At 42.5% G+C, this 26788-nt stretch overlaps 1 protein-coding gene across 5 annotated transcripts in view; it reads left to right on the top strand.

The window, feature by feature from the left end:
- Positions 1-24359, top strand: part of MAP4K3 (mitogen-activated protein kinase kinase kinase kinase 3) — a 2472041-nt gene extending 2447682 nt beyond the window's left edge. For all 5 annotated transcript variants that reach the window (XM_044057581.1, XM_044057598.1, XM_044057607.1 and 2 more), the window contains one exon: positions 22896-24359. In XM_044057581.1, the coding sequence (XP_043913516.1) occupies positions 22896-22983 (88 nt within the window). In that variant the 3' untranslated portion in view covers positions 22984-24359. The remainder of the gene's footprint in view (positions 1-22895) is intronic.
- The last annotated feature ends 2429 nt before the right edge of the window (positions 24360-26788 follow it).

Raw genomic sequence — 26788 nt, forward strand, 5'->3', positions numbered from 1 at the left:
CTCCCAAGGACCTAAAGGAATAAAAGCAACCACAGCTAAGAATCCCACCCCCTCGGACAGGGATTCCCGAGCTTTAGACAGATGGGGTAAAAAAAGTATACACCTCTGAAACTCTTGCCATTAGAGCACTAAATTGTCAGTTCCACATGCTGAAATACCAGCAACATACAATGGAACTCCTTAAACAAAAAATATCTACCTTTCCGGCTTGTGCAGAAAATGAAGAATTACAGGAGCTTATGCATTCTGCAAGCCAAGTTACTAAACACACCTTGCAATGTGGCTTTGATGCCCTAGAAGCATCCTGCAGGGCAGCAGTCACAGATTCTGTACTTAGAAGGCATGCCTGGTTTAAGGAACAGACCTTGCCAGACCATGTCAAATCAAAACTATTGAACGCACCATTGAAGAAAGACAATTTGTTTAGCACCAAGGCAGAAGAGGTCTTAAAAAAGATGGAAGAAAAAGCTAAATCTATGTAGACAGTTAAAGACTTCTTGCAAGTCCAGCCTCCGAGGTTCAGTAGGCATTACCCCTCCAAGCACTGGTCCTTTCCGGCCCCCTCCAGGCCAGCTCAGACAAGACCTAGGGGAAGCAGACTCCCCCAGACAGCAGTCCTAGGGAATGCAGAAATGTAAGCAATTGAGTTCCTCCACTTCAAAAACAGGGAGTGCTAAGCCACCCCAGGTTCTGTACTTAGAAGGCATGCTTGGCTTAAGGAACAGACCTTGCCAGACCATGTCCAATCAAAACTATTGGACGCACCATTGAACAAAGACAATTTGTTTAGCACCAAGGCAGAAGAGGTCTTAAAAACATGGAAGAAAAAGCTAAATCTATGCAGACAGACTTTTTACAGGTCCAGCCTCCGAGGTTCAGTAGGCATTGCCCCCTCCAAGCACTGGTCCTTTCCAGCCCCCTCCAAGCCAGCTCAGCCCAGACCCAGAGGAAGCAGACCCACCAGACAGCAGTCCCAGGGAATGCAGAGATCTACGCAATGGAGATGTTCTTCGTGTTTCACTGTTGCAGTCATCACATTTAGGGTTATCTGCTTGCAGTAGCCCTCAGTCGGCCTGATTATCAAAGTCTTGGGTCCTGCGTCGGTTGCTGTTTCATCTTCCATGACGTCGGGTAGTTAGGGGTATAAAGCATGCAGCCGATGCCATTACATCAGTCTTTCTTGCTGTGTGGTGCCCGAAGCAGAAGCAGTTCACAAATGCCAGTCGGCCGACTCCTGAAATTTTCGTTTTCAAGTTTCAGAACCGAAGTCTTCAACTAAAGCTAAGTACCCCGTTGGGGAAACTTTTTCTTGCTCTAAACCGATGTCAGTAAAAGTCAGTGATTGTATTTCTTGTGGAAAGCAAATACCTCATAAAGAATTTAATTCGTAGTGTATTCCTTGCCTAGGCCCTGACCACAACGTAGCTCGCTGTCGCTTTTGTGCCTTATTTAAACAACGAACTATTTGGCGTTGGTGTATTTACGCTTTTTAATATTTTGGTACTCTGTTCAATTACCCAGATATGGCTTTGGTAAGCCACCCGACTACCGACATTCTGAAAAAGCGCAAAGATAAAGACAGAGACAGGCCACCTAGGTCCAAAGCTGCTGACAATGCTTCTCCTAAGCCAGTTCACCGGTACTCAGTGAGGTGTTTTCGTGGCCCCTGATACACACTACTTCAGATTCGCAGGCCTCTACTGAGACCCATTCAGAATCCGGTATGCCGCGAGATGCTTCAACTGTGGAACCTGCGGATGTCTCTACCTTGGATGGATCTGGGGCCACTGTACAGGCACCGGCTTCTGAGGGTGTTTTTAGGCCTACTGACTTGCATATTAAACAGACGCCATCTTCTTCTTCAATGCCTAAAACTCTATCCATGCCTAGAAAATCAACGCACAGACCTCATGGTCAGACCTCTATGCCTAAAAAAGCAAATGATGAGAATGGCTGAAGACCTTATTACTTTAATCAGGTGAAGCCAACCTTCCCCCTCTAAGAGACCTAGGTCTGATTTTGCTTATGATGCTTCTGAACAGGATTCTGAAATTTCTGTTTCCTCTGATGACTAGGATTTACCCTTATCTACCTATGAGGATTCTGATGCAGAGGACTCTATTCCCTCTGCTTCCCCTCCAGAGGATTTCTCTTTTGGTGAAACCTTGCATACTCTTAGGGAGCATTTTCACTGGGAAAGTAAGGATTACTCTGATTCTAAAAAGAGGCTTAGGGATTTCTTACTCCTGCCCCAACACAGGCCTTTAGCTATCCCCCGTGTACTGGACATTGTTGATGATGCCTTTACGGAATCTAGCTTGGCCCCTGACTCCTTACCTCCTGCTCCCAGAAAACCAGGTAGATATTACAGGGTTCCTGACTCTCTCAAGTTCCTCTTTAAAAATCCTACTGCGGATCCTGAGACCATTTCACAGGGACCCAAGGGCATTAAGGCTACTACTGCCAAAAATCCTACCCCCTCTGATAGAGATTCCAGGGCGCTGGATAGATTGGGTAAGAAGGTATACACTTCTGCAACCTTGGCCATTAGGGCCTCGAACTGCCAGTTTCATATGTTAAAAGTATCAGCAGCATATTATTGGATTGCTTAAACAGAAAATGATGGTGATTCCTGACTGTACTGAAAATAAGGATTTACAGGATTTAATGCATTCTGCTGAACAAGTTGGAAAACATACTTTGCAATGTGGTTTTGATTCACTAGAGGCATCTTGCAGGGCTGCTGTCACTGGGTCTGTACTTAGAAGGCATGCTTGGCTTAAGGAGCAGTCTTTGCCAGATCATGTTAAAGCTAAATTGCTGGATGCTCCCTTAAACCAGGACTGCCTGTTTGGTAACAAAGCAGAAGTACTACTTAAAGAGATGGAGGAAAAAGCTAAATCTATGCAAACTGTTAAATATTTCCTGCAAGTACAGCCTCCAAAATTTAGTAGGCATTGGCCCTCTAAGAATTGGTCCTTTCCTGCCTCTTCCAGGCCTTCTCAGTCCAAACCCAGAACCAGCAGAACACCCAGGCTTCAGTCCCAAAGTATGCACAGGACTAAGCAGTGGGTGGCTCCCTCTTCCAAAGCAGGGAGTAGTAAGACTCCCCCTATGGTAAATTGTCTCAGTGACTTAACTTTAAAACTTCCAAGCCCTTCTCAACTGACTGCTCCTTGTAGGGGGATAGATTGCTCTGCAGGCAAAAAACTGGGAACTCATTACCCAGGACAAATGGGTTTTAAGTATAGTTTCCCAAGGATACAGATTCCACTTTCACACTTTACCAACCCCAAACAGTTGGCCAGAGCTATCCTCAAATCAGTGGGCAGAGGCTCAAAAGCAAGTTCTCTCTCTCTTAAGTATAAGGGCTATTCAAACTATCCCAGAAGAGAAAAGGGGACAACGTTTCTACTCAGGACTTTTCCTGGTGCCCAGAAAAGACAACTCCTGGTGTCCTATCCTGGATCTCTCTATCCTAAACACTTTTTTTGGTGATCCCAAAATTCAGGATGCTAACTCTTCACCAGTTGCTTCCTATGCTAGGCAAGGATGCCTGGTTGGCAACACTGGATTTAAAGGAAGCCTACCTGCACATCCCAGTCAGGGAATCTTGCAGAAGATGCCTACGCTTCAAAGCAAGTTACATGCACCATCAGTTCTCTGCACTGCCCTTTGGCTTATCTACTGCACCCAGGGTATTCACAAAGTGCCTAGCTCCAGTCATTGCATTTTGCAGGCAAAGAAATATTCAAATATACCCATACCTGGACGATTGTCTAATTCAGGCAGAAAGCCAGGCATAGTTTTGAATCATCTGGCGTTTGTACAAATGGTGCTAACTTCTCTGGGGTACACCATAAACGAAAATAAATCACATCTTGTACCCTGCCAACAAATTGTATTCCTGTGAGCAAGCTTGAACACAACTTCCCAGATGGCTTTCCTCATGCCAGAGAAACAAGTTCATTTGACAGCTTACTTCAAACGTATGGCCACAAAGACCCTGCTATCTGCAAGACAAGTATTACAAGCCTTGGGGTTCATGGCCTCATGCATTCTCCTAATTCCAAATGCAAGACTGCATATGAGGAAACTACAGTGGTATCTAAAAAGCCTATGGTGTCAATATTCTCAGGATCTAGAAGCTATGATTCCTATCATACCTTGCCTACAGTTAGAGTTCCTTTAATGGGCAGAGGCCTACCACCAAAACAAGGGACTGCCATTCACTCTACACCCTGCCGCCCAAATCCTAACAACAGACGCATCAGACTATGCATGGGGGGCTCACTTGGCAGGGAAATGCATTCAGGGCAAATGGAACCCAAGTCAAATGCACCTGCATATCAATCAAAAAGAATTGTTAGCTGTACAGAATGCTCTGACACCCTTCAAGGACCACATTCTTCCAGGACAATTAATGGTACAGACGGACAACACCACTGTTATGTGGTACATAAACAAGCAGGGGGGAACCCACTCATACCCTCTCTGCAGACTAGCCATGGCTCTGTGGAACACAGCCTTGAGTTACCAAGTACACCTACAGGCTCAGTTCCTGCCAGGAAAGCTAAATACACTGGCAGACGAACTAAGCAGAAATCTCATGGACCCACACGAGTGGAAACTGGAACCAAAGACATTCAACATGTTTATAAACAAATGGGGGAGCCCAGAGATAGACCTGTTTGCCTCCCCCCAGAATTACCAATTGGACAAATTCTGCACAAGGACTCCCCACAAACAAACTTTGAAAGTGGATGCCCTGTCCTTCTCCTGGAAAAATCAATCAGTTTATGCCTTTCCTCCTCTGCCTCTCCTGTCCAGGGTACTACTAAAGATCAAACAGGACAAACTAAAGACGATACTGATTGCACCAGACTGGCAGCGCCAACACTGGTACCCCCTCTTGCGCAGTGTGTCACTGCTGGCACCATGGCACCTACCTCAGACCCCTACCCTGCTGTCCCAGCAGGAGGGCCAGATTCTGCACCCTCAGCTTCAAACCCTGAACCTGGCAGCCTGGCTAATTACCTGATCTCTCTGTCACCATCCCTCAGTAAACAAGTGCTGGATGTCATTCTGAAGGCAAGGAGGCCTAGTACTAGAAAATCTTATGCTGAAAAATGGAAAAGATTATGTTCCTGGAATCAGACTCTGGATAGGCACAGCAGAGCCCAATTTGCCTCAGATTCTTCAATACTTCACTGAGATGCTTTACAAGGGCCTTTAATTTTCCTCCATCAAAATTCATGCCTCAGCCATTTCAGCTCATTACAACACAGAACCACCCCTCTTCTCTCATCCACTTCTCAAGCAGTTCCTCAGAGGGGCCAAGAACTTAAGACCACCCAGGAGAGCCCTAACTACAGCCTGGGACCTTAACTTTGTATTGGAAAAACTCACTCTACCTCCTTTTGAGCCAGCTGCAAGTGCAGAGTTGAAATTCCTTTCTTGGAAAACAGCCTTCCTTTTAGCCATCACTTCAGCAAGAAGGGTGTCTGAATTACAGGCCCTTATGGCAGTGGAGCCTTTCATCATCGTTCATGCAGACAGGGTGTCCCTCAGAACCAATCCCTCCTTCATGCCCAAGGTAGTATCCAGTGTGGCTCTTAATCAGTCCATTCATTTGCCAACCTTCGTTTCTAATCCACAGAACAAAGGGGAACATATACTGCACTCCTTAGATGTGCACAGACAACTTAGCTTTTACTTGGACAGGACTAAACCTCTCAGGAAATCTGAACAGCTGCTGGTGGCATTTGCTGCAGGGGCAGAGGGGAAGGCCATCTCAAAGCAAACCATTTCTAAACGGATAGGCCATTGCATTTATTTCTGCTATAAGCACCATGGAAAACCTATCCCACAGGGAATAAGACCACATTCAACCAGGGCTGCATCTACCTCTGCAGCCTTTCTCAGAGGTGCCCCTACCAAGGACATCCTAGAAGCTGCTACCTGGAGTTCTGTCCATACTTTCACCAAGCATTACAATTTGCCAATTTTCTCTAAATCCAGAGCTGGCTTTGCCACTACAGTCTTGCAGGGCCTTATAGCTGGTCCTAATGCTATCTAATTTCCTACTCGCATCCTTAGCTTTGGGAATCTACCCAAATGTGAGGACTGCAACAGTGAAACACGAAGAACTTAGTACAGTTGTATACACTTACCATAAATGTAGATGTTCGAGAGTATTCACTGTTGCAGTCCTGGTTACCCTCCCTCCAGCCCCCTGACTTCTTTTGGCTGTACCTCTTTTCCTTTTTACTATGCTTAAAGCTTTTTGGTGTATTTGCTTTTTTGTTGGAGGTGTAACCTTGTATACATTTAATTGCTTCCCATTAGGGGGGCACCTGACATCTGGGGCAAGAAAAAACTGATGTAATAGTGTAGGCTGCATGCTTTATACCCCTGACGTCATGAAAGATGAGACAGCAACCGACGCAGGACCCAAGACTTTGATAATCAGGCCAATTGAGGGCTACTACAAGCAGATAACCCTAAATCTGATGACTGCATCAGTGAATACACTCGAACATCTACATTTATGGTAAGTGTACACAGTTGTACTTTCCTCCACTTCAAAAACAATGAGTGCTAAGCCATCCCTTTATGGTAAGAACTCTCAATGACTTTACACCTCCACCCCTTACCTCTGCCCAACTGCTTGTACCCCTAGGAGGAAAACTCTCCTTCCATGCAAACAACTGGGCCTCTATTACCAACGACCAGTAGGTCTTCAACATAGTGTCCCAGGGATACAAATTTTATTTCCGCACTCTGCCAACCCCAGAAGGTTTCCCAGATCTTCCTTCAAACCAGTGGGGCAGAGGCCAAAAAGCAAGTCCTTTCCCTGCTCTCCATGAGGGCAATACAGCATGTTCCTGCAGACCAGAGAGGCCAATGTTTCTATTCCAGACTCTTCCTGATACCCAGAAAAGAAGGCACCTGGCACCCAATCCTCGATCTATCAATTCTAAACACCTTTCTGGTGATACCAGAATTCAAAATGCTCACCCTCCAGCAGCTTCTTCCTATGCTTTCCAGGGATGCTTGGTTAGCCACCCTAGACCTAAAAGAGGCCTACCTACACATCCCAATCATGGATTCTTGCAGGAAAAATCTTCTTTTCAGTGCAGGATCTATGCACTTTCAGTTCTCTGCGCTTCCCTTTGGCTTATCCACTGCTCCCAGAGTTTTCACAAAATGCCTGGCACCAGTCATTGCTTTCTGCAGACAAAGAAATATTCAAATTTACCCCTACTTAGACGATTGCCTGATTCAGACAGACAGGAAAAGCTGTTACAGCACCGGTCCTTTGTAATGGACCTTCTGACTTCCCCGGGGTATACTGTCAACGAACAGAAATCAAAACTAGTCCCCACACAAAAAATTGTATTCTTGGGAGCAAGCCTGGACACAGCATTCCAGATGGCATTCCTTAATCCAGAAAAACAAGCCTACCTGACAGGCTACTTCTCTCAACTAGCCACCAGAACCCAGTTATCCACAAGGAAAATTCTGCAAGCTCTAGGGTTCATGGCCTCCTGCATTCTATTCATTTCATATGCCAGACTGCATATGAGGAAGCTACAATAGTACCTAAAATCCTTTGGTGTCAGCACTCTCAAGACCTGGAAACTATCATACCCTATCTAAGGAAAGATTTTCTTTGGAGGACAGCATGCAACCACAACAAGGGACTTCCCTTCTCACAACCCCACGCCGCCCAGACACTTACCATGGACGCATCAGACTATGCCTGGGGTACACACCTGGATGGCAGGTGCATTCAGGGCCATTGGAGCCCAAATCAAATACATCTGCACATCAACCAAAAAGAGATGCTAGCTGTTCAGCATGTCCTGACAGCTTTCAGACCCCTACTCTCCCCTGGACCTCTACTGATCAAAACAGACAACATCACAGTGATGTGGTATATGAACAAGCAGGGAGGGACTCACTCTTATCTTCTCTGCAGGCTCGCCATGACCCTTTGGCACACGGCCTCAGCCATGCAAATACACCTGCTAGCACAATTCCTGCCAGGCTCCCTAAACTTTCTGACAGACAATTTAAGCAGGAACCTACTAGACCCACACTAATGGCAGTTAGACCACAGAACCTTCAACCTTGTAACCCAGAAATGGGGCACCCCGAAGGTGGACCTCTTTGCCTCCCACTCGAATCATCAGCTCAGCATATTTTGCACCAGGGAACCTCACAGCAAGGCCTGGAAAGTGGATGCTCTGTCTTTCCAATGGGTAAACCTCTCCATCTATGCATTGCCCCCTCTACCACTCATTTCAAGGGTACTGCCCAAAATAAGGGAGAAAAAACCAAGGGCAATCTTGATTGCCCCAGACTGGCCATGCCAGCACTGGTACCCACTGCTGAGCAGCCTGTCACCCCTGCCACCATGGCACCAACCTCAGAGCCCAACACTCCTGACCCAGAAGAATGGAGAATTCATGCATCCACAATTGCAGACACTGAACCTGGCAGCCTGGCTTATTCCCTGACCTCTCCTCCAGCTGCCAGCCTAAGCAAACAAGTCCTGGATGTTATACGCGAGGCCAGATGCCCCAGCACTAGAAAATCCTATGCTGACAAGTGGAAAAGGTTTTGCACCTGGATCCAGACTAAGGGAGCTGAAACAGCACAGCCCTCCCTTTCTCTCATCCTGGATTACCTAGCAGACCTACTACACAGGAGTCTATCCTTCTCTTCTATTAAAATCCATGCCTCTACCATCTCTGCTCATTACAGCACAGAGCCACCTCTCTTCTCACACCCTCTCATCAAACAGTTCCTAAGAGGAGCTAACAACTTAAGGCCACCCTGTGTTGGAAAAGCTCACCCTACCCCCTTTTGAACCTACAGCTTCAGCAGAGTTAAAATTCCTCTCTTGGAAAACAGTCTTGCTTCTGGCCATCACTTTAGCTTGAATTTCAGAGCTACAAGCACTCATGGCTGTAGAGCCCTTCATCATTTTCCATGCTGATAGGGTCTTCCTCAGGACTAACCTATCCTTCATGCCTAAAGTTGCTCTCAACCAATCCATTCATTTGCCCACCTTTTTCCCTAACCCACAAAACAAGGGGGAAGGGATTCTGCACACTCTAGATGTGCAAAGGTAGCTCAGATTCTATCTGGAAAGGACTGAATCTTTAAAAAAAAACTGACCAATTGCTAGTCAGCTTCGCAGCAGGGGTGGAGGGCAAGGCCATATCCAAACAAACAATCTCCAAGTGGATAGCACACTACATCCATTTCTGCTACAAACAGCATGGGAAACCACCCCCAAAGGGGATCAGGACACATTCCACCAGGGCAACCTCCAGCTCTGCAGCTTTTCTCAGAGGAGTCCCCAATAGTGACATTCTGGAGGTTCATACCATCACCAAGCATTACCACCTGCCTATCTTCTCCAAATCCAGGGCAGGCCTTGCCACTGCAGTCTTGCAGGGCATACTAGCCAGCCCCGAGTCTTCTTAACTGGCTCCCTCCTTTTCTTCATATTTAGGAATCAACCCGTGTGTGATGACTGCAACAGTGAAACACGAAGAACATAGTACACTTGTGTACACTTACTATAAATGTAGATGTTCGAGTGTATTCACTGTTGCAGTCTTGGTTTCCCACCCTCCATCCCCCTTGTCTCTCTCTCTCTCTCTCTCTTCCTCTCTCCTTACAGGGAATTTTTGGTATTTACTTTCTACTGGTGGTGTTCTTCCACCATAACCTAGCTCCCTATTTGGGGGCTCCTGACAGTTTGGGAAAGAAAAACTGATGTAATGGCATCGGCTGCCTGACTTTATACCACTGATGACCTGATGTCAGTCCTGGAGTGACAGCAACTGATGCAGAAATACTAAGCCTCTGGTATTCGGGCCGACTGAGGGCTACCCCTGGCAGGATAACCCAAGTGTGATGACTGCAACAGTGACTACTTTCTAACATCTACATTTATGGTAAGTGTGCACAACTGTACTTTTCCAGGGTGTCTATTACATATTGGATCGTCAGCTGCATTTCCTACATTTACGAAAGGAGGCCCCTGTATCTTTCTGGACCAGTTAAAGCTCACTCTACTAGTTCGGTAGCCACATCTTCTACTATCTTGGCAAAACTTTCTTTAGATGAGATTTGCGCCGCTGCTTCTTGGTCTAACCCCCACACCTTTGTTATGTATTATAAGTTGGATTTGGTGTCTTTTGATTCCTCTGTGCTCTATTATATCCTTCCCTGAGACCTCCCAGGGTTCATAGTAGCTGGGGACTCTGACCCATCCGTGATCAATAATGACACGGATAGCATCAGATAAAGAGTTATGTACTTCCCATAACTTGGAATCTGTGCTATCCAGTGCCATTATTCATCATGTTCCCACCCTCCTACTGGCGATTTGGTAGATACAGAAGGATGTCTCCTTTTAGGAGTTCTTCAGTTTTTTTTTCTCTAGCCAGCAAACTCGATCTGAGGGTTTTGGGTAGCAAGGGATCTTAGGAAGGGGAGGAGCTTGAGCTCTGGATCAATGCTTTCAGTTGCCGGCTCTGATGCAAGACCCATCTGTGATGAATAATGACACTGGATAGCACAGATTCCAAGTTATGGTAAGTGCATAACTCTTTTTCTGTCCTACTTGTGTGAATTGCTCACTATTTGTTAGCTGTTTCTGCCTGTTTGCATCTCTCTTGCCCCACTAGCTAGCAGGTTTGAGGCTAAACAATTTCTAAAAGGTATCTTCTTTCACATTAGACCTCCCAGGAATCCTATTCATCTACCCTGGGATCTTAATTTTGTACTAGAAAAGCTAACCCCCCCCCCCTCTTTCAGCCAGCTTTATCAGCATCCTTGCAACATTGCTCCTGGAATACTGTGCTTCTCCAAGCTATCACTTTAGCCAGACATGTGCCTGAGCTCTAGGGTCTTATGGCCTCTTCCCCCCTTTTGGTTTTCCATAACAACAGGGTGTCCTTGCATACCAACCCTTCTTTTATGCCCAAGGTAGTCAATGAATTGTCACTCAGCCAATCCATTCAGTTATGTACCCAGCTTTCCTTCTCTACAAAATCCTAGTGAGAAGGTGTTGCACACTGTGTGCATAGACAACTTAGATTTTACTTAGACAAGACCAAAGCTATTAGAAAATTAGACCAGCTTTTTGTCTCCTATCACCTCAGGGCTCTGGGATTACCTGTTTCCAAGCAGACTATTTCTGCTTGGATTTATAAGGCTATTTCTTTCTGCTATGTGAAGCATGGGCAAAACCCTAGCTTCTTCTGCTAAGGCCCATTCCACTAGGGCCGTAGCCTCGTCAGGTGCTTTCTTTAAGGGATTGGACACTAGCTCTATTCTCAAAGTAGCTATTTGGACTTATATACATACCTTCGCTAAACATTACAGATTGGATGGCATTTCTAGGACAAGAGCAGGTTTTTCCAGAGCCGTACTCCATAGGTTCCCAAAGAGCTGTACTGTCTCTTCTTGAGTCTCCCTCATGTTAAGAATACTACAGCAGATGAATGGAAGGACATAGAATAGTTGTGTAAAATCTTACCATAACGGTAGATGTCCTTCCCTTCTCTGTTGCAATATTCCAATCCCTCTCTCCTTCCCCCTGATAGTTTGGTTACTTTCCTTGGATGGTCATACCCTATTTTCCACTGGCTTTATCCTGGGACATTCATTTCTGAGGTGGATACATGCTTATGTCACTTTTATGGCCAACATATGACTGCAGCCTACGTGTGACATACCACGCATCCTACAGTAGTGAAAGACTTTTCTATACTGGCTGATGTCAGGTCACATGCAGTATATGTTAAGAAAACTGCAACACAGAAGAGGAGGACTGTGATAACCTAGCACTGGACCAGTAATCAAGGATCCTCAATCCTCACCACTGGCACTAGTGGGGGATGTACACTGGTAGGACTGACAGGTACATACACAATATTTCCAGATGCAGCTCTCTGCATCAAGTGCAATTTTCCTTTAGAGCGCACAGAGACCGCGGTCAGTCCGGGGCTGGTTTCTCACTCTTCCTCCAGTTCCCCAGTAAGACCCCCCACTGGCACAGCTATACAGTTGAGATCTCGGCTGAATGACCAAGCCAAGACCCCAGCACCCACTCTGTGCAGCCAGTGCTTTGTGTCCCTGCCCAGGTAGCTGACACATGCATACTTTGAGGTTACATTTACACACACACACACACCTGAGAAAGGCTTGCACAGGTTTACTAGCTATGCCCCCTTCTGCCCAGACTATAAGTTAGTTATTATTGCCACCAGTCACTCCTTATCAGCTACTTTAACGCCCTTAACAAAGGATGTCCAGTCTTACTGTTGTTGTTGTATCTTGTTGCATCTTTTGGCTTTTCCCGGTTAGGGGTCGCTACAGCGGAACTCCGGTCCGCTAATGATTGGCAGCAGATTTTTACATACCGAGTTGCCAGCCCTGACGTACAACCTTCAGCGAAGGTACGCCCATTCACGCATGTCTCCACACAGAAGACACTTTAGCTGAGAATCGAACGGGACTTCTTGCTATGTGTGATATTAATATTAATACAAATGGTAGTTTGACCAAGAGCAAGGCTGTTAGGAGTGGCCCACACAGTGTCACCAAATAAATATGCAAGTACTCTCAGAACTTAAATATCTCTACACAGATCAGCCACAATGAAAGAACAAGACAATGCTAAGTAAATATTCACAGTGACATCAGAGTTCAAAACCACAGGAAATATTTAAAACAACATTACAGGACAGTCTGAAATAAAGAAAGAAAAATATCTAAACTAAGCTTCACTGTATTCCTAACCGAATCTAAGAGAATTAAACTGTAATCTAAGAACCTACTAATAGAGCAAGTCAGATGTGTGGTGAATGGGTCTTCCTATTGTCAGGTTCAAGACAGAATACAGAATGCTCTGTCTCACTAAGAGACGTCTCAGATTAATATCTCAAATATTACTACTGGGATAACATGCAGAATAACACTTCTTGTCATCTGAATCTAGTTCCCAGGTGAAACGCCCACTGCTGGAAGCCTGAAGTATTTAGCATCTACCTCTGAAAATACATAGACCTCAGATCTTTGGCAGATGCTGGGAGTCATAAAACAATTGCATTTCTTCATGCTTTCAAGACTATTCCGCGGTGGTACAGCGGTAACGTTGTTACCTCACAGCAAGAGGTTCTCCCGTTCGATTCTCGGCTTGGCTTGGGAGTGCCTTCTGTTTGGAGTCTGCATGTTCTCCCCATGGTTGGGTAGCGTTCGAAAGACATGCATGTGCGTAAATGGGCATGCCTTCGTTGAAGGTTGGGCATCGAGCTGGCACCTCGGCATTTCGTAAAAATCTACTGCCAATCATTAGCGGACCAGAGTTCCGCTGTGGGGACCCCTTACCGGGAAAAGCAGAAAGACAAACAACAACATGCTTTCAAGACTAGTAATTAATTCACCCTAAATACAACAAAGATAGCTTCTCAGCACAGACTCTGTCTATCTAGCTGCACTGAAAACTGAAAGATACCATCTTTTATTGTATAGCCTGTAAAGTAATTTAATTTTAGCTATTTTCCTAAAATTTGCAGGAATGAAGTTAACCTCCTGTATTCCACTTTGCAATGTTAAAATATATACATTTATACAGTTACAGTAGTGCATGTACATTTCTATATTCTTCCAGTAGGGCACACTGTGGTTACATTTCAAGCACAAACACTTTATAAAATACCTTTTCAACATACGTCTGTACAAACCAGTTTGATATACGCATGACATACAGTTCTAATACAGTTGTAACACAAGCATCTTATATAAATCATGTTCATATCCGCAAATGATATACAAGTATTTAAAAACTTCCAGCTAGCTGTGCTGGCCCTTTTGGGACAGGGATATCTATCTTTATGGTAAGATTTTACACAACTATTCTTTCCTCCAGTCTTCGTTGCCCTCTTAGATACCATTTTAACAGCCTCTATTGCCCCTGATTCTCAGTCTCCAGCTCTCAGGAAACCTGACAGATTTTACCAGGTGCCTGATGATTGTAATTTTTTGTACAAATGTCCTTCTGCTGATTCTTTTGTAGTGTCTGTATCTTCTGACAAACCTAAATGTTTGCTGTCTACTAAATCACTTCTTTCAGATAACGATAGTAGAGCCATGGAATGCTTAGGCAAAAAGCTCTATACTGCTGCCACCCTGGCTTTTAGGGCTATTAATTGCAAGACTTAGATGACTAGATATGTTTTGTCTTTTCTCAAGTTTCTCAAGCAACTTCTGACCTTCTTGATTCAGAAGGCAAAGTCTCGGCCCTTTCCTTATTGGGGTTTTCCTCTCAAGTAGCTTACCATTCTATTAAATGTAGCTGTGATGCTGCTGATGCTTTTTGTAGGGCTGCTGCATTTGGTTCTGTTTTGAACCGCTACTTTTGACTTCATGTTCAGTCTTTATCTGATGACATTAAAGCTAAATTTTTGGATTCCCTCTTGATAATAAGAACCTTTTTGGCTGTGCTTCTGCTGTGCTTTTTCAGTCTCTCCAGGATAAAGACAAGGTCTTACAGGAATTGAAACATTTTTTTTTTTTTCTCCTATCCCTAAATTTCAGAGAAATTATCCATCAAAGTCTTCCTTTGTTCACAGACAGGCCCACCTTTCATGTAAGGGTAAAAAGGGTTGTAGGTGTGTACCACTCAGCCAATTCTACTGAGACTTCTACTTCTCATAAACCTCCTTTTCAAGATAAACCAGGTTCTGTCTGACAGTTTGTTGCCCCTTTCCCTAGGCCAGGTTCCTTTATCCCTTCACCTTTCCCCGTCCCTTCCCAATTAGTTGAATGTCGCACAGGATTGTTGGGTTTTATCCATCATCCACCAGGGATATTTCATGATGTGGAAATCCCTTCCTCTTTTCCTGGGCATCCCTCAACCTGAGCCTCCTCAGGAACATCTTTCCTTCTTTCCACATGCTTCAGGCCCTTCTGGCTCAGGGCACTATTCAAGTTATGCCCCTACCCAGGAAGGGAAATGTTTTTATTCCAAGATGTTCTTGGTTCCCTGGAAGGAAAGCACCTGGAGACCCATTCTGGACCTTTCTTCACAGCTGAATACCTTTCTAAAGGTCTCTTCCTTTTGGATGTTGTCCCTTCAGACCCTGTTCCCTCTTCTTCTTCTCCAGGCCTTCTTGGTATCTCTGGACCTAAAGGACGCCTACATACACATCCTCAATCATTCCCTTTTCAGGAAGTTTCTATGTTTCTCTGTTTCTTCTTTACATTTGTAGTTCTCTGCTTTGCCCTTTGGCCTCTGTACTGCCTCAAGAGTATTCACCAAATGCGTCGCTTCTGTCATTGCCTTGTGTAAGATGAGAGAGGTTCATATCTTTCCTTATCTAGACGACCTGCTCATTCAGCTTCATCCCCAGAGGTTCTTCAGCACCTCAAGTTTACTGTTATTACAAAGCCTGGGATTTGCCATAAACTTTCAGAAATCAGTCCTGATTCCTTCTCAGGATCATGTTTTTCTCACTTGCAAGATCCAGACCATTCCCATACTGACATCCCTGCCCCTCCACCCAAGGCCATCTCTCTGGATCATCTTTTTTCATTATCTTCTTCAGTCACAGACAAGGATTTTCTCAGGGTTTCAGGATTCATGGCTTCCAGCATTCCTATCCTGCCTCTAGCCAGGCTCCATATGAGAAAACTACAATGCTTCCTCAAGTCAGTGTGGTTTCAACACTGTCATCCACTGGATTTCGTAGTTCCCTTCCTTCCATGTCTCAAACTCGAACTACAGTAGTGGATTCATCAGCTTTCTTCTCAAACTCGAACTTCAGTGGCGGGTTCATCAGCTTTCTCTCAACCCAGGGCTTCCTTTCCAACCTCCAGTCCCATCTCAGGCATTCTTTTTGTATGCCTTGGACAGGGGGTTGGAAGCTTCCTTCATGGTCCAGGATCTCTGACTTCATCAGTGGTTGGATTACATCAGCATCAAGAAGATGCGAGCTCTCCTATTAGCTCTTCAAGCTTTTCAATCCCTTTTTCTTCCAGAGCCCCTTACGGTTTCTATAGACAGTACCACAGTAATGTGGTATATAAACAAGCAAGAGGAGACACTGTCCTACCTTCTTTCCAGACTTATCTTTAAGTCTGGGTTCTAGCTGTCCTTTAACAAATCACTCTCCAGGCTGTCTACATTCCTTCAGAGCAGAAAATAGTGGCAGACTCTCTGAGCAAGTCCAGCACACAGACTCACAGATGGATGTCTGACAACAGTCTGTTTCTGGACATTGTCCATCAGTGGGGTAATCCACAGAGAGATCTTTTTGCCTGCCCTCTGAACAAGCATCTTCCTGTTTTCTATTTCAGAGTCCCAAACCCCCTGACTTAGAAGGTGGACAACCCTATCTTTTCCTTGGAAGGGGATGTTTCTCTTTGCCTTCCCTCTCCTTCCCCTTATTCTGAGGGTCCTGCACAAGATCAAGCAAGACTCCCCCACAGTCTTGCTGGTGACTCCCTTTTGGCCCAGACAGCATTAGTTCCCGCTTCTTTTTCAGTTAGCCAGGGACAGTTACCACAAGTTACCTCACAGGTGGACCTTCTCACACAATACAAATGGGTCTCTTATCCATCCTGACTTGTCCACTCTTCAACTGACGCTGTGGGTGTGATAGGGTTTTCATCCCTTTTAGGCATCTCATTTGTGAGGATGTGCTTAGGATTCTGCAGGAGGCCAGGAATGCCACTGCCAAGAAATCATATTTGTCCAAGTGGAAAAGATTTTTCTGTTTGGTTCCTCTCTCATAACCAGGATCCATTTTCAGTGGGGGGGGGGGGTCCTCTTGTTCTCTCTTCTTATATGAGTGAATTGCTCCATGCTGGGTTAGCTTATCCTTCAGTTAAAGCTCACCTCTTAGCTATTGCTGCTTGTCTGCCTTTGACTCCTCCTCTGGCCTCTAGGTTTGAGGTCAGTTTCTTAAAGGCATCTGAGTAAATATTGTGGGAAGAAATAGCCAGGGAATTGTTATGGCTAGGCTTGTGTAGGCCCTAGGGCCGATAGCCTAGTACCAACCTATGAATCCTTCATATCAGGCCTCCCGGGAAAGCATATTCCACCTTCTTGGGACCACAGTTTTGTTCTTGAAAAATTGGCTTCATCTTCTTTGCAATATTGTACTGGGAAGACTGTTCTTATTTTGACCCTTACTTCAGCTAAGAGAATATCTGAACTACAAGCTCTTATGGTTGTTCCTCCATGCTTAGCTTTGCACAGGGACGGGGTGTCTCTTCTTACTAATCCTCATTTTATGCCCAGGGTGGTCAGTGAGTTGTCTCTTAATCACTATATTAATTTACTTTCCTTTTTTTCTTGTCCTCAGTCTGCTAGTGACAAGGTTCTTCACATCCTGGATTTGCATAGGCAGCACAGATATTATTTGGATAAGACTAAGGACATTTGCAAGTCTGAGCAAGTTTTTGTTTCCTTTTCATCCCAGGGCTTTGGGTTTGGCTGTTTACAACCATTTCTTCCTGGATCTCTAAATTCATTTCTTTTTATTATTCCTTTCATGGTAAATGTATTTCTGCCTCTGTAAAGGCTCATTCTACCAGAGCTGTCGCTTCCTCTGGTGCCTTTTTCAGAGGACTGGACACCAATTCCATCCTTGAGGCTGCTATCTAGACTTCTGTCCATACCTTCACTAGACATTACAAATTGGATGTTGCTTCCAGAGCCGTCCTCCTCCAGAGTTTCCTCCTGGGCTTTTGTACTCTCCTTTATATAAAGAATGCTGCAACAGTGATATGGAAGGACTTAATACAGTTCGGTAAATTCATACCATAACAGTATATGTCCTTCTCTTCACTGTTACAGTATTCGATCCCTCCCTGCTCCCCCTTCTGCTCTCCTATTCTTACGTTCCTGGACAGGGACTCTCTTCTTTTTCTCTTTCTGGATGCATATGTTCCTCCTGGTCCCTTGAGATATTCTGTTCCTCATTAGGCTTTTCAGTACTGTGGTAAAGGCAGTAAGTCACCTTTATGGCATATGCCTTGTGTGGGGAGCATAAGTGTGCCGTATGGCCTCTATAAATTCCAAAGGCTTTGGTATACTGGATGGACATGCTGTATTTGGCAGAAGATCCAGTATGTAAAGAATGCTGCAGCAGTGAAGCGAAGGACATCTACTGTTATGGTAAGATTTTACACACCTGTACTTTCTTTGAATACCTTCTGCTACATTTAAAGTATAATATTCTGTATCCTGCTTAAGGGCCTGTATCCACAATCCTACTCTATCCGTATTTCTTGACACCCCCCCCATTTCTTCATCATACATTTCCACTTTGATTTGTAATCTTCTGCTTGTGCTATGTATGTAAGCCCTAACTGCATAGCTCTAAAATGTCCCTTCAAGTCCAGTAATCCTAAACCACCTCATTCTATAGGGAAAAACAACTTATCCCACTTAATTTGTACCCCCTTCCCCTCCCAGTTAAATGTATGCAACTATTTATTAATTATGGTCTTCAACTTCTTCTCTGGTTGACAAAAGTACACCTGACCTGTATATAAAACATAACAGACTAGAAATATTTTCACTGCTTATATCTTACTATCTATATCCACAATGTAGAGCTACAAACTTCTTAATTTTTGTAGTATCTTTTGTTTACTGTCTCTCCGTGTATCATTACCTGACAGAATTAAATCATCACTACTCTGTAACACCTAAATGCTTTCATTTCATGTGTCTACAGTGCTGAACTGATTCATGTGTTGGTACATATTTTATGGCTGTAGCGTTCATTTTATCTTCATTTATTTTATATCTTTAAAGGACAATTGAAGCTGTCTCAAAATGTTCCAAATAATGAAATGTGCTTTTCTGGACTTATCAATTACAAAATAGTATTATCTGCAAATAAAATTAATTTTTCTTGATTACCATACCAGAATACCAGTTATGTCATCGAGTTCCTTTTTTGCAAAAGGCTGCAACTGTAAAGCAAATAACAAAGGGGAAAGAGGGCACCCCTGTCTGTTTCCTCTTTTTAAACTCACTTTGTCGTACAGGAGCCCTCCCATCTTAACTCTTCCCTTTGCCCCTTCATATATCCTCCTAATTGACCTTATTATTCTGTCATGGAATGGAAGTGCTATCATTGCCCTACTTGTTTAATCCAGCTGACTCCATTGAATGCCATCTCTGCACCAACACCCACTAACAGCAATGGCTCCCTCCTACACACTGCCCTCCCCCTGTATAATCATTGTTGCATCAATGTTGTCAAGTGTTTGCCTTCCCCCACAAAAAGACACAGATCCACATCCATCTACTTTGGCAACACCCTTGCTACTCTCCCAGTCAGTACATACACAGTCAGTCTATAGTCACAGTTTAAAATTGAAACTGGTCCACATGAAACTTGGACTGAGGAGTCCCCACCCACACTGGGTAGGAACCACTAAAGCACTCCTCCAAGATATTAGCACCAGCCCTCCCCTTAAAGCACTGTTAAACAAAACCTCTCAGATCTTTCACTGCCCTCACAACTTCCAAACCACCACAGGAACACCATCTGCTCTCAGAGACCTCCCAGCTGATTGACCATATACCATCACCTGTATCTCATCCCTTTCCATCCTAGATACCAATTCCAGTGCCACATCTTCCTGAGAAATTACTCCTCCTTGATGAATTTCATCATCAGATGAAAATAAGAAGAAATTAAGAAGTCCATTTGGCTACCTGTGAGTTGATACTGCCTTGGGGTTAACCCATTGATGGCTGAGGGGGGAGAAGACACTGCACTTGATACTGGTTGGGGATGCAGATATGTCACAGAATGGTTCCCTCCATTTTGGAAGATCTTTCATATCTTCCTTGTCACTGAAACTGAGGGACCACTGATGACATAGCAGCAGGTACTTACTCAGCTTGTCAGCCAAAGAATTTGACTGCCAGGAAATATGGATATAGACAGAACAATGTTGCTTGTCCTCAACCATTCTTGCTCTGTCATAGCTTCCCAGAGTAAGATATTGGACTGTGTTCCCCTTTGCCTGTTGATAAATGTGATAAATTCATACAGTTGTCCTCTTGTTCAGTTATATGATTAAAACATCTTCTGGAAAGCTGGAAGGGTCAGTTAAACTGCCCTCATAATCACTGTGTTGATATGAAGAGAAAGCTCTGATTATGTCTAGGCACCCTTAGCTCTCTGCCCATTGTAATGCTGTCACCCCCCAAGGCTGATGTCCTTGTTGTGGTTGTTGCCATGAAAGGGGGGAGGTGGAAAGGACTGCTAGAGAAGACGTAAGTTATCAGTTCGGGGTGCTGTCCTGTTCGGTTTTGATGCCGATGTCCATGAATTGTATGGAGGAAGGTAAACTGTTTTTCCATTGTCTTATGATGATTTTCCTTGAAATGGCAAGTAAACACCAGTGGAGACAATATTGCTCCTTTTTGTTGCAAGAGGAATTAGACTGTTATACAAGACTAGGTGTTTTGTTATTTTGAAATCATTTGTCCACCGTGCTTTGGTAAATATTTGAAATGTACTCCAAAATTTCTGTTATAATATGACAGTCAAAAAGCAGCTATTACTACCCAGCTCTTACTGTCATATTACATCTCCTGTAACAATTATTTTCTTTATTATGTAGTCTTCCAATTTCATGTGGAGTAAGATTTACTTTATGAATAAATTTTCAAATGTGTATCGTCCGAAACAAACAGATGTATCTTTTTAGGTGGCGTTAATATCAAAGGCTTACCCAGTTCATTAACATTTGTATGGCTAGTTTGGCTCAAACCTCCAGTATATTTTTTGTTATGTTTAGTCTTTGCAGTATTATTATTTTACATAATTCTGATAGGATTGAGTTACATGCTTCTTTGTTAATTCAAATTGACTAATAGTGTAAAATGTTTAATTAATTAATTTTTAGTTTCTGCTGTTGTCATATGCATTTCTTTGTAATTTACAGAGTGAGTCATTTAACCTATGTAGAGTAACTTTTAGAACAGACACTAAAACATATGCTTTTGAATTTAAAAAAAATGTACCCACATTTTCATGTTCTGCTATTTTATTTATTTTATTTAAGTAATTTATTTATTCATTTGCTGACTCACTCACTCTTTGTTGATTGGGTTAGTTCCGCTAGACCAGTGCCCTGTTATCAGGGAGACTCAAGGTATTTTTCATACTAACGAGGGGAAATTTGACCAGGGCACCATGGAACTTTCTCTACTCTTTTTTCAGTAAATGCATTGGAATGTTTTACATCCACCTGAGTTACCACCGAATCAAGCAGATAGGATCTCAGCTTAATGTCTCATCCGAAAGACGGCACTCACTTTTTTATTAAATTTGAGTTTAGACATTCTTGTAAAGTTTTTATTACCTTACCTAATCAAACTATATAGAATATTTAATGATAGATAATGTTAATAATATATTATTTGCAAATAGTGCTATCATTTTGAATTGGTATTTATTGCATTAACTCCTTTTAGTTTCTTATGTATAATTTGCTTTACGGTTCTAGCAATAGTGCATAGCAGAGTTAAAGGTGGGCATTCTTGTTTGGCTCCTTTTTAAATATTTATTAATGTTGAGATAAAAACAACAGTTTTATGCTAAAGCAAGCTTGTTCAGCATGTTGTCCCAGCGTCATAGTCTGGGCCCAGAACATATTCTGCCCAGTCCTCCTTAAGACATACAGTTTTACCCTTTATCTGCTGTCTGTTACTGCTGCAGCCTTCTTAGCACTTCTATACACAAACTTGCTTCTTAAATTGTTATTCATTTGACCATATACATCACATTTTTTGAAACACTTATGTAATGCAGAAGCTGTGCAGTGCCTGTTTGCCATGCTTACGACTTTTGAGTACTTTATTCACTCTCCCTTTCTTGTACTTTTGAACCCAGAGGATGAGGTGAAATTCTGTCCACTGAGCATTGGACCATGTACAGATAAGTATTTTTGCAAATAGTGCCATTCTGTCAATAATGACTGGCTACCTGGAGCTCTGAGGTGGAACTTGTCCATTGCACCATATGTTTACATAGACAGTAAGTCTTGGTATCTTCTTTTGTAGTGTCAGTATGAGTTTCTGAGTTGAAGTTCAGGATTGAACCCTGCAGCTGAGAGGTGGGTACTGTTTCCAGTAAGCTACCACAACTCACTGAGACCACTAATTTGTGAAACTACTTCTATCCTGCAAACATGAGCCACTTACTCAAGTTTGGATCTGAATCCAGGATCTGAAATGTTGAGACCTTATCTGCCAGGTCACCTTGCCATATGACAAATTTACTCTCCAAATTAAATATGCAGTCCAAATGTACTATACTTTCACTGGGCTAAGACTTTGTGCCCGAAGTAGCACTTGTGGAACCTTATTGGTATTATTGGTTTGTTAACATATTTTAAAGAATTTCCACAGTTCACAAGCTTTCAAAATTCAGCTTTTTATTTATCTTGTCTCTTTTTTGGCAGTGTTTCTACTTCTACAGCTCATTATTATAAAATTGTTTGTAAATGTAGGATAGTAAAGAAAGATCAAAAAGGCTAAAGACCAATGGCCGTGTTTTGAAAATGCTGTGGTCTGAGGAATATTTCATGTTTGAACATGAGTGCCAATTTCTGTTTAATTATTTGCACCAATGCACAAAGAGTACAGTGTAAAGCACTCTACTATCATAATGCATGTAGATAAATCTTTTTTTAATCCATAAAAATTTGAAGATGTACATTTCTACTTAAAAACTTTCACGAGCAGCAGAAACATACCAGTAGAAATTAAAGTGTTCACTTGTACCTCATTAATTTACTTGATTTTACTACTTTCCTGTTTCTAGAGTGGTGGTGCTGGAAAGTAGGCCTACAGACAACCCTACAGCGAACAGCAACTTGTATATTTTGGCAGGTCATGAAAACAGCTACTGAAGGTGATGTCTTGCAATGTTAACAACTCACTGGAATGAGGAAGATATACTTACGCTGCACCAGGAACAGAACACTTGAAATTGTATGCACAGTTTCTCTGCCAGATGATGATTTAGGATGGAATTGCATTTTTATTTATTGTGGCATGCTTCACAGTGCAAGGAACTTTTTTAGGGATATGGACATGTTTAGTATTTTAAAATGCCACACAAGTGCTTAATTTACTGTTTATGTAATCTTTGTACATATGTGTAGTATTTTTCAGTGAAGTAACTTCATATTATTGAAGTCATACACTAAGGTTCTTAATGTAGATAGTACTCCATGTATGATGTACAGGTGTTCTGCTGTACAGATGTAAAGGTTTGCTCATGTTAAAATATATATTTGGGGTACTGTACTGAGGAGTTATCAGTTAGGGGCGATGCTCTGGGTGTTGATATTGTTTTGTACAGTGGGAAACTAGAAGTGACCACAGTGCATTTATTCATATAACACTAATGCGTTTTTATCATTTCATGTGATTTAATATAGATTCTGGTCTTGTAAATATACAAAGTGTAAACAAGGCCATCAATTATTTTTAAATATGTGTATGATTAGTACACTGATGTAATTTGCACAAAGTATGAAAATGTGATGTATTTTGCCACAGAGGTAATTTGTAACTTTGTGGAGATTCATACTTCATGAACATTTCTCTTTTTGAATTAGATTTTGTGTATTTCTGTGCGCACATGGACTTGGGCAGGAAAAATTGGTTTGCTGCATCAAGTAGTATTTTTGATACATAAAACCTATATAAACATCTATAGGAATGACACTTTTTTAAGTTAAAGCTCCCTTGAGCTTATCCTAATGCTTCCAGAACGTAAGTTTGCTATAGTAATGCAGGCAACAATACTGTGATGTCACACCGTAAGTGTTGTCTTAGTAATTAATAGTATTTTATTTATGTAGCATTGCTTCAAGTCCAATAAAACATTTCATTTGAAGTAAAAGCACTAAATAATTGCAACATTCCAAATTTTGGAAGTGTTTTAAGATGTTGATTTTTTTTTAATTATTTCAATTTATTTTTAAATTTCAAGACACTTTTAATCACAGCCAAAATAATTTAGTTTCTACCTCATGCAGACAAGTGGAAAAACTACACATCACAGAATTTTATTTTATGTAGTAAGTGTACTTTTTCTGTAGATAAAATATGTAGTAAAATATGCATCTTGAGCTTTCCTCCTTGTATATGTCCCCTGTATTTTGAATATAGTCATTATTGTAAGTGAACTGTTACCTGCAACTTTTATGTGGTAAAAAAATCTAAAGTGTTACAGACTGTATATACTGTAAAATAAAAACATTTTTAATATACTGCACTTTGGAAGTTGTGTGATTTCATGGTTTACCAGAAATAAATGTACTTGAAATGTATTTTTATTCTCATAGTGAAGAATTATTGATTGAATTTGTTCATGCACTGCTTTTGAAATGGTGAAGTTGGTCAAGAGTATTGCACTTTAGCAAAAATCAGCTAAATGTATTCTGCTTATAATACAGAGAATAGTAGTATCACTAGACAATGTTTATCTAGAGTTTTTTTGAATTTCTATTGAGTTCCTCATAGAAGTAGCATTTCTGATATGTGTTTGTGTCATTGTCATTTCACAGGTGTAGTTGACTCTTTCTGATTGACCTCTAAAATTTTGAAAACCTACTAATGGAGCATTTAGAACATTAAAGATTGCAAAAGACATGACCAGGGGCCTTTCAGGTCTTCAAGCTTCTGCTTTTCCTTCCAGTTAATTATTGATATACAAGTCACGTCATTGCCTGTTTACTGATTTCTTGTTCTGAACCAATTTAAACAAACATTTGTCATTTTGAGTACAGTTCATATTATGACCATTATGTGGTCTTATATCTAATTCTGTTTTAGTTTCCTTCTGGCTACTGGATGATGCTGTAACTGAGCCACCATTTTAGTCCTATTCCAGCTATTTGCATGCTTCTCTTTTTCTAGTATGGCACTCAGGCCATTCTTAAAAAAAGCAATAAAAGCCCAGCTAAGTGGTGAGACTGTTTGGGGAGCTACACATTATGCAGCACCTGCAGCATTTGTGAAACCTCTATCCTGAGAACTATGGTGAAAGAAAGATTGAGTTAGTGAGATGAATTCTTACAACTTAACCACTGTAACAGACAGGTACTGTTACGTCAAGGACTCTCCTTAATGGGCCCATGGTTGGGTGGATCCTTTCCACCATTCAGAATTTGGCAAATGTTTACACTATTGATATACACAATGATGTTATTCATCAGGTACTTTAATGTGTTTAGTCCTAGAACCACACCTTCAATCCTACCTCCACTCCTGTCGTCTTTTTTTTTCTGCCACTGTCATACTTTGGATTCTGATCCTAGCGAGTGCAGCACTTTGGGGAGCAGAGCAAGAGAAGTTGAGGCATCCATTATTAATAACAGTGAAGCAGGAAACTGGTAAAATTCGGAAGAGGGACATTGGTAATAGCAAGATCATTAAATGGTGAGCTGCTGCTATGCTAGCAGTGCAAAAAGGCACGTTGTATGAGGACTGCCTACTTTTGGAATTGATTGGTATTTGAGTAAAGTTTTTTTCTTTTTAAGAAAAAAAAAAAAGCTAGAAGGAAAGTGTAGGCCTAACTTCATCCTTGGCTAGCAACGACTTGAGTTTGCTCTAGTCCTTCAGTTTGTTGTGGGAGGTGTGTCCCTAGATGCTACAGCACACAGTCCTTATATGAGTAACTGCACACCAGAGTCTTCTATCCTGACACCAGGGAGCAGTCTCTAAAGTTACATGTAATGGGTTATGAGAACTTGGGGCTGAAGGACCTCCCCCTCTAGGATCTCCATCAGGCCCTACAGGGCCAGCTGGTACAGAATGAGAAAGGACCATCAAGGTTATTTAGTGGCAGGGTTTTGTGGGTGAAAGCCTAGACATCATACAGATGCTTGGTGTGTGGTGAGTGTTTGAGTCACACTGTGCAAGACCATATCATAAGGAAATACAGTCTAACTCCAGAGCTGGGCCAGTCACAGGACTCCCTCCATCATGTGCAAGTTCTACCCTACCTGTTGACCAGTACATGTTTGTCACATGATCACCCTCTTGTGCATGGAGGTAACAGAAAAATAACCAGACTGCCTTCCACTCAGGCTCATATGAGTATTGAAAGACCTAGAGACCTTTAGCTTTGAGAAAGACAAGGATAATAAACCTTCCCCTGGATACCCTTCTTTTTGAGGGGTGCCTTAAAGCTTATGAGGTCCAACATAAAGTCTGTGTCTGCCTTTTTGGGTCTCCAAGATGTCCTTCCATATCACTGTTGTAGTATCCTTTGCAATAGGGATCCCCTGCCATTGGCAGCCCAATGTCTGGCAAGTATACAAAAGCCTTTTGGTTGTAAAGAGTACACCGTATGTCACACGTCTGCTCCCCATGCATGGTGTAGGGCATAAAGGCGATATCCAGATGAAACATCCTCAAAACTTCTTTGCTGCCAGTCACAACGTCGTCTTCGATTATCAGTCTGAATGCTTGTCCCTCTGCTGGTTTCTACCACTTTCAGATAAGTGCCCCATTGGGGTTTTTTGATTTTATTATCTTATGTTTACCTTGTTATCTGGTTGTTGGGTTTCATGTCATCTAGAAAGGGGAATTGTCAGTGCAGGAGACAGATTCAATATAAAGATCATCACAAGCAGAGTTTGTTCTGTTCAGCTGCTTCCCATGACCAGACATCTTGCGATGTTTGTCAGTCCTTTGTTT

The sequence above is a fragment of the Protopterus annectens genome, chromosome 1.part2 (genome assembly GCF_019279795.1).
Source record: "Protopterus annectens isolate FY-2018-M chromosome 1.part2, PAN1.0, whole genome shotgun sequence".
Lineage (NCBI taxonomy): Eukaryota > Metazoa > Chordata > Ceratodontiformes > Protopteridae > Protopterus > Protopterus annectens.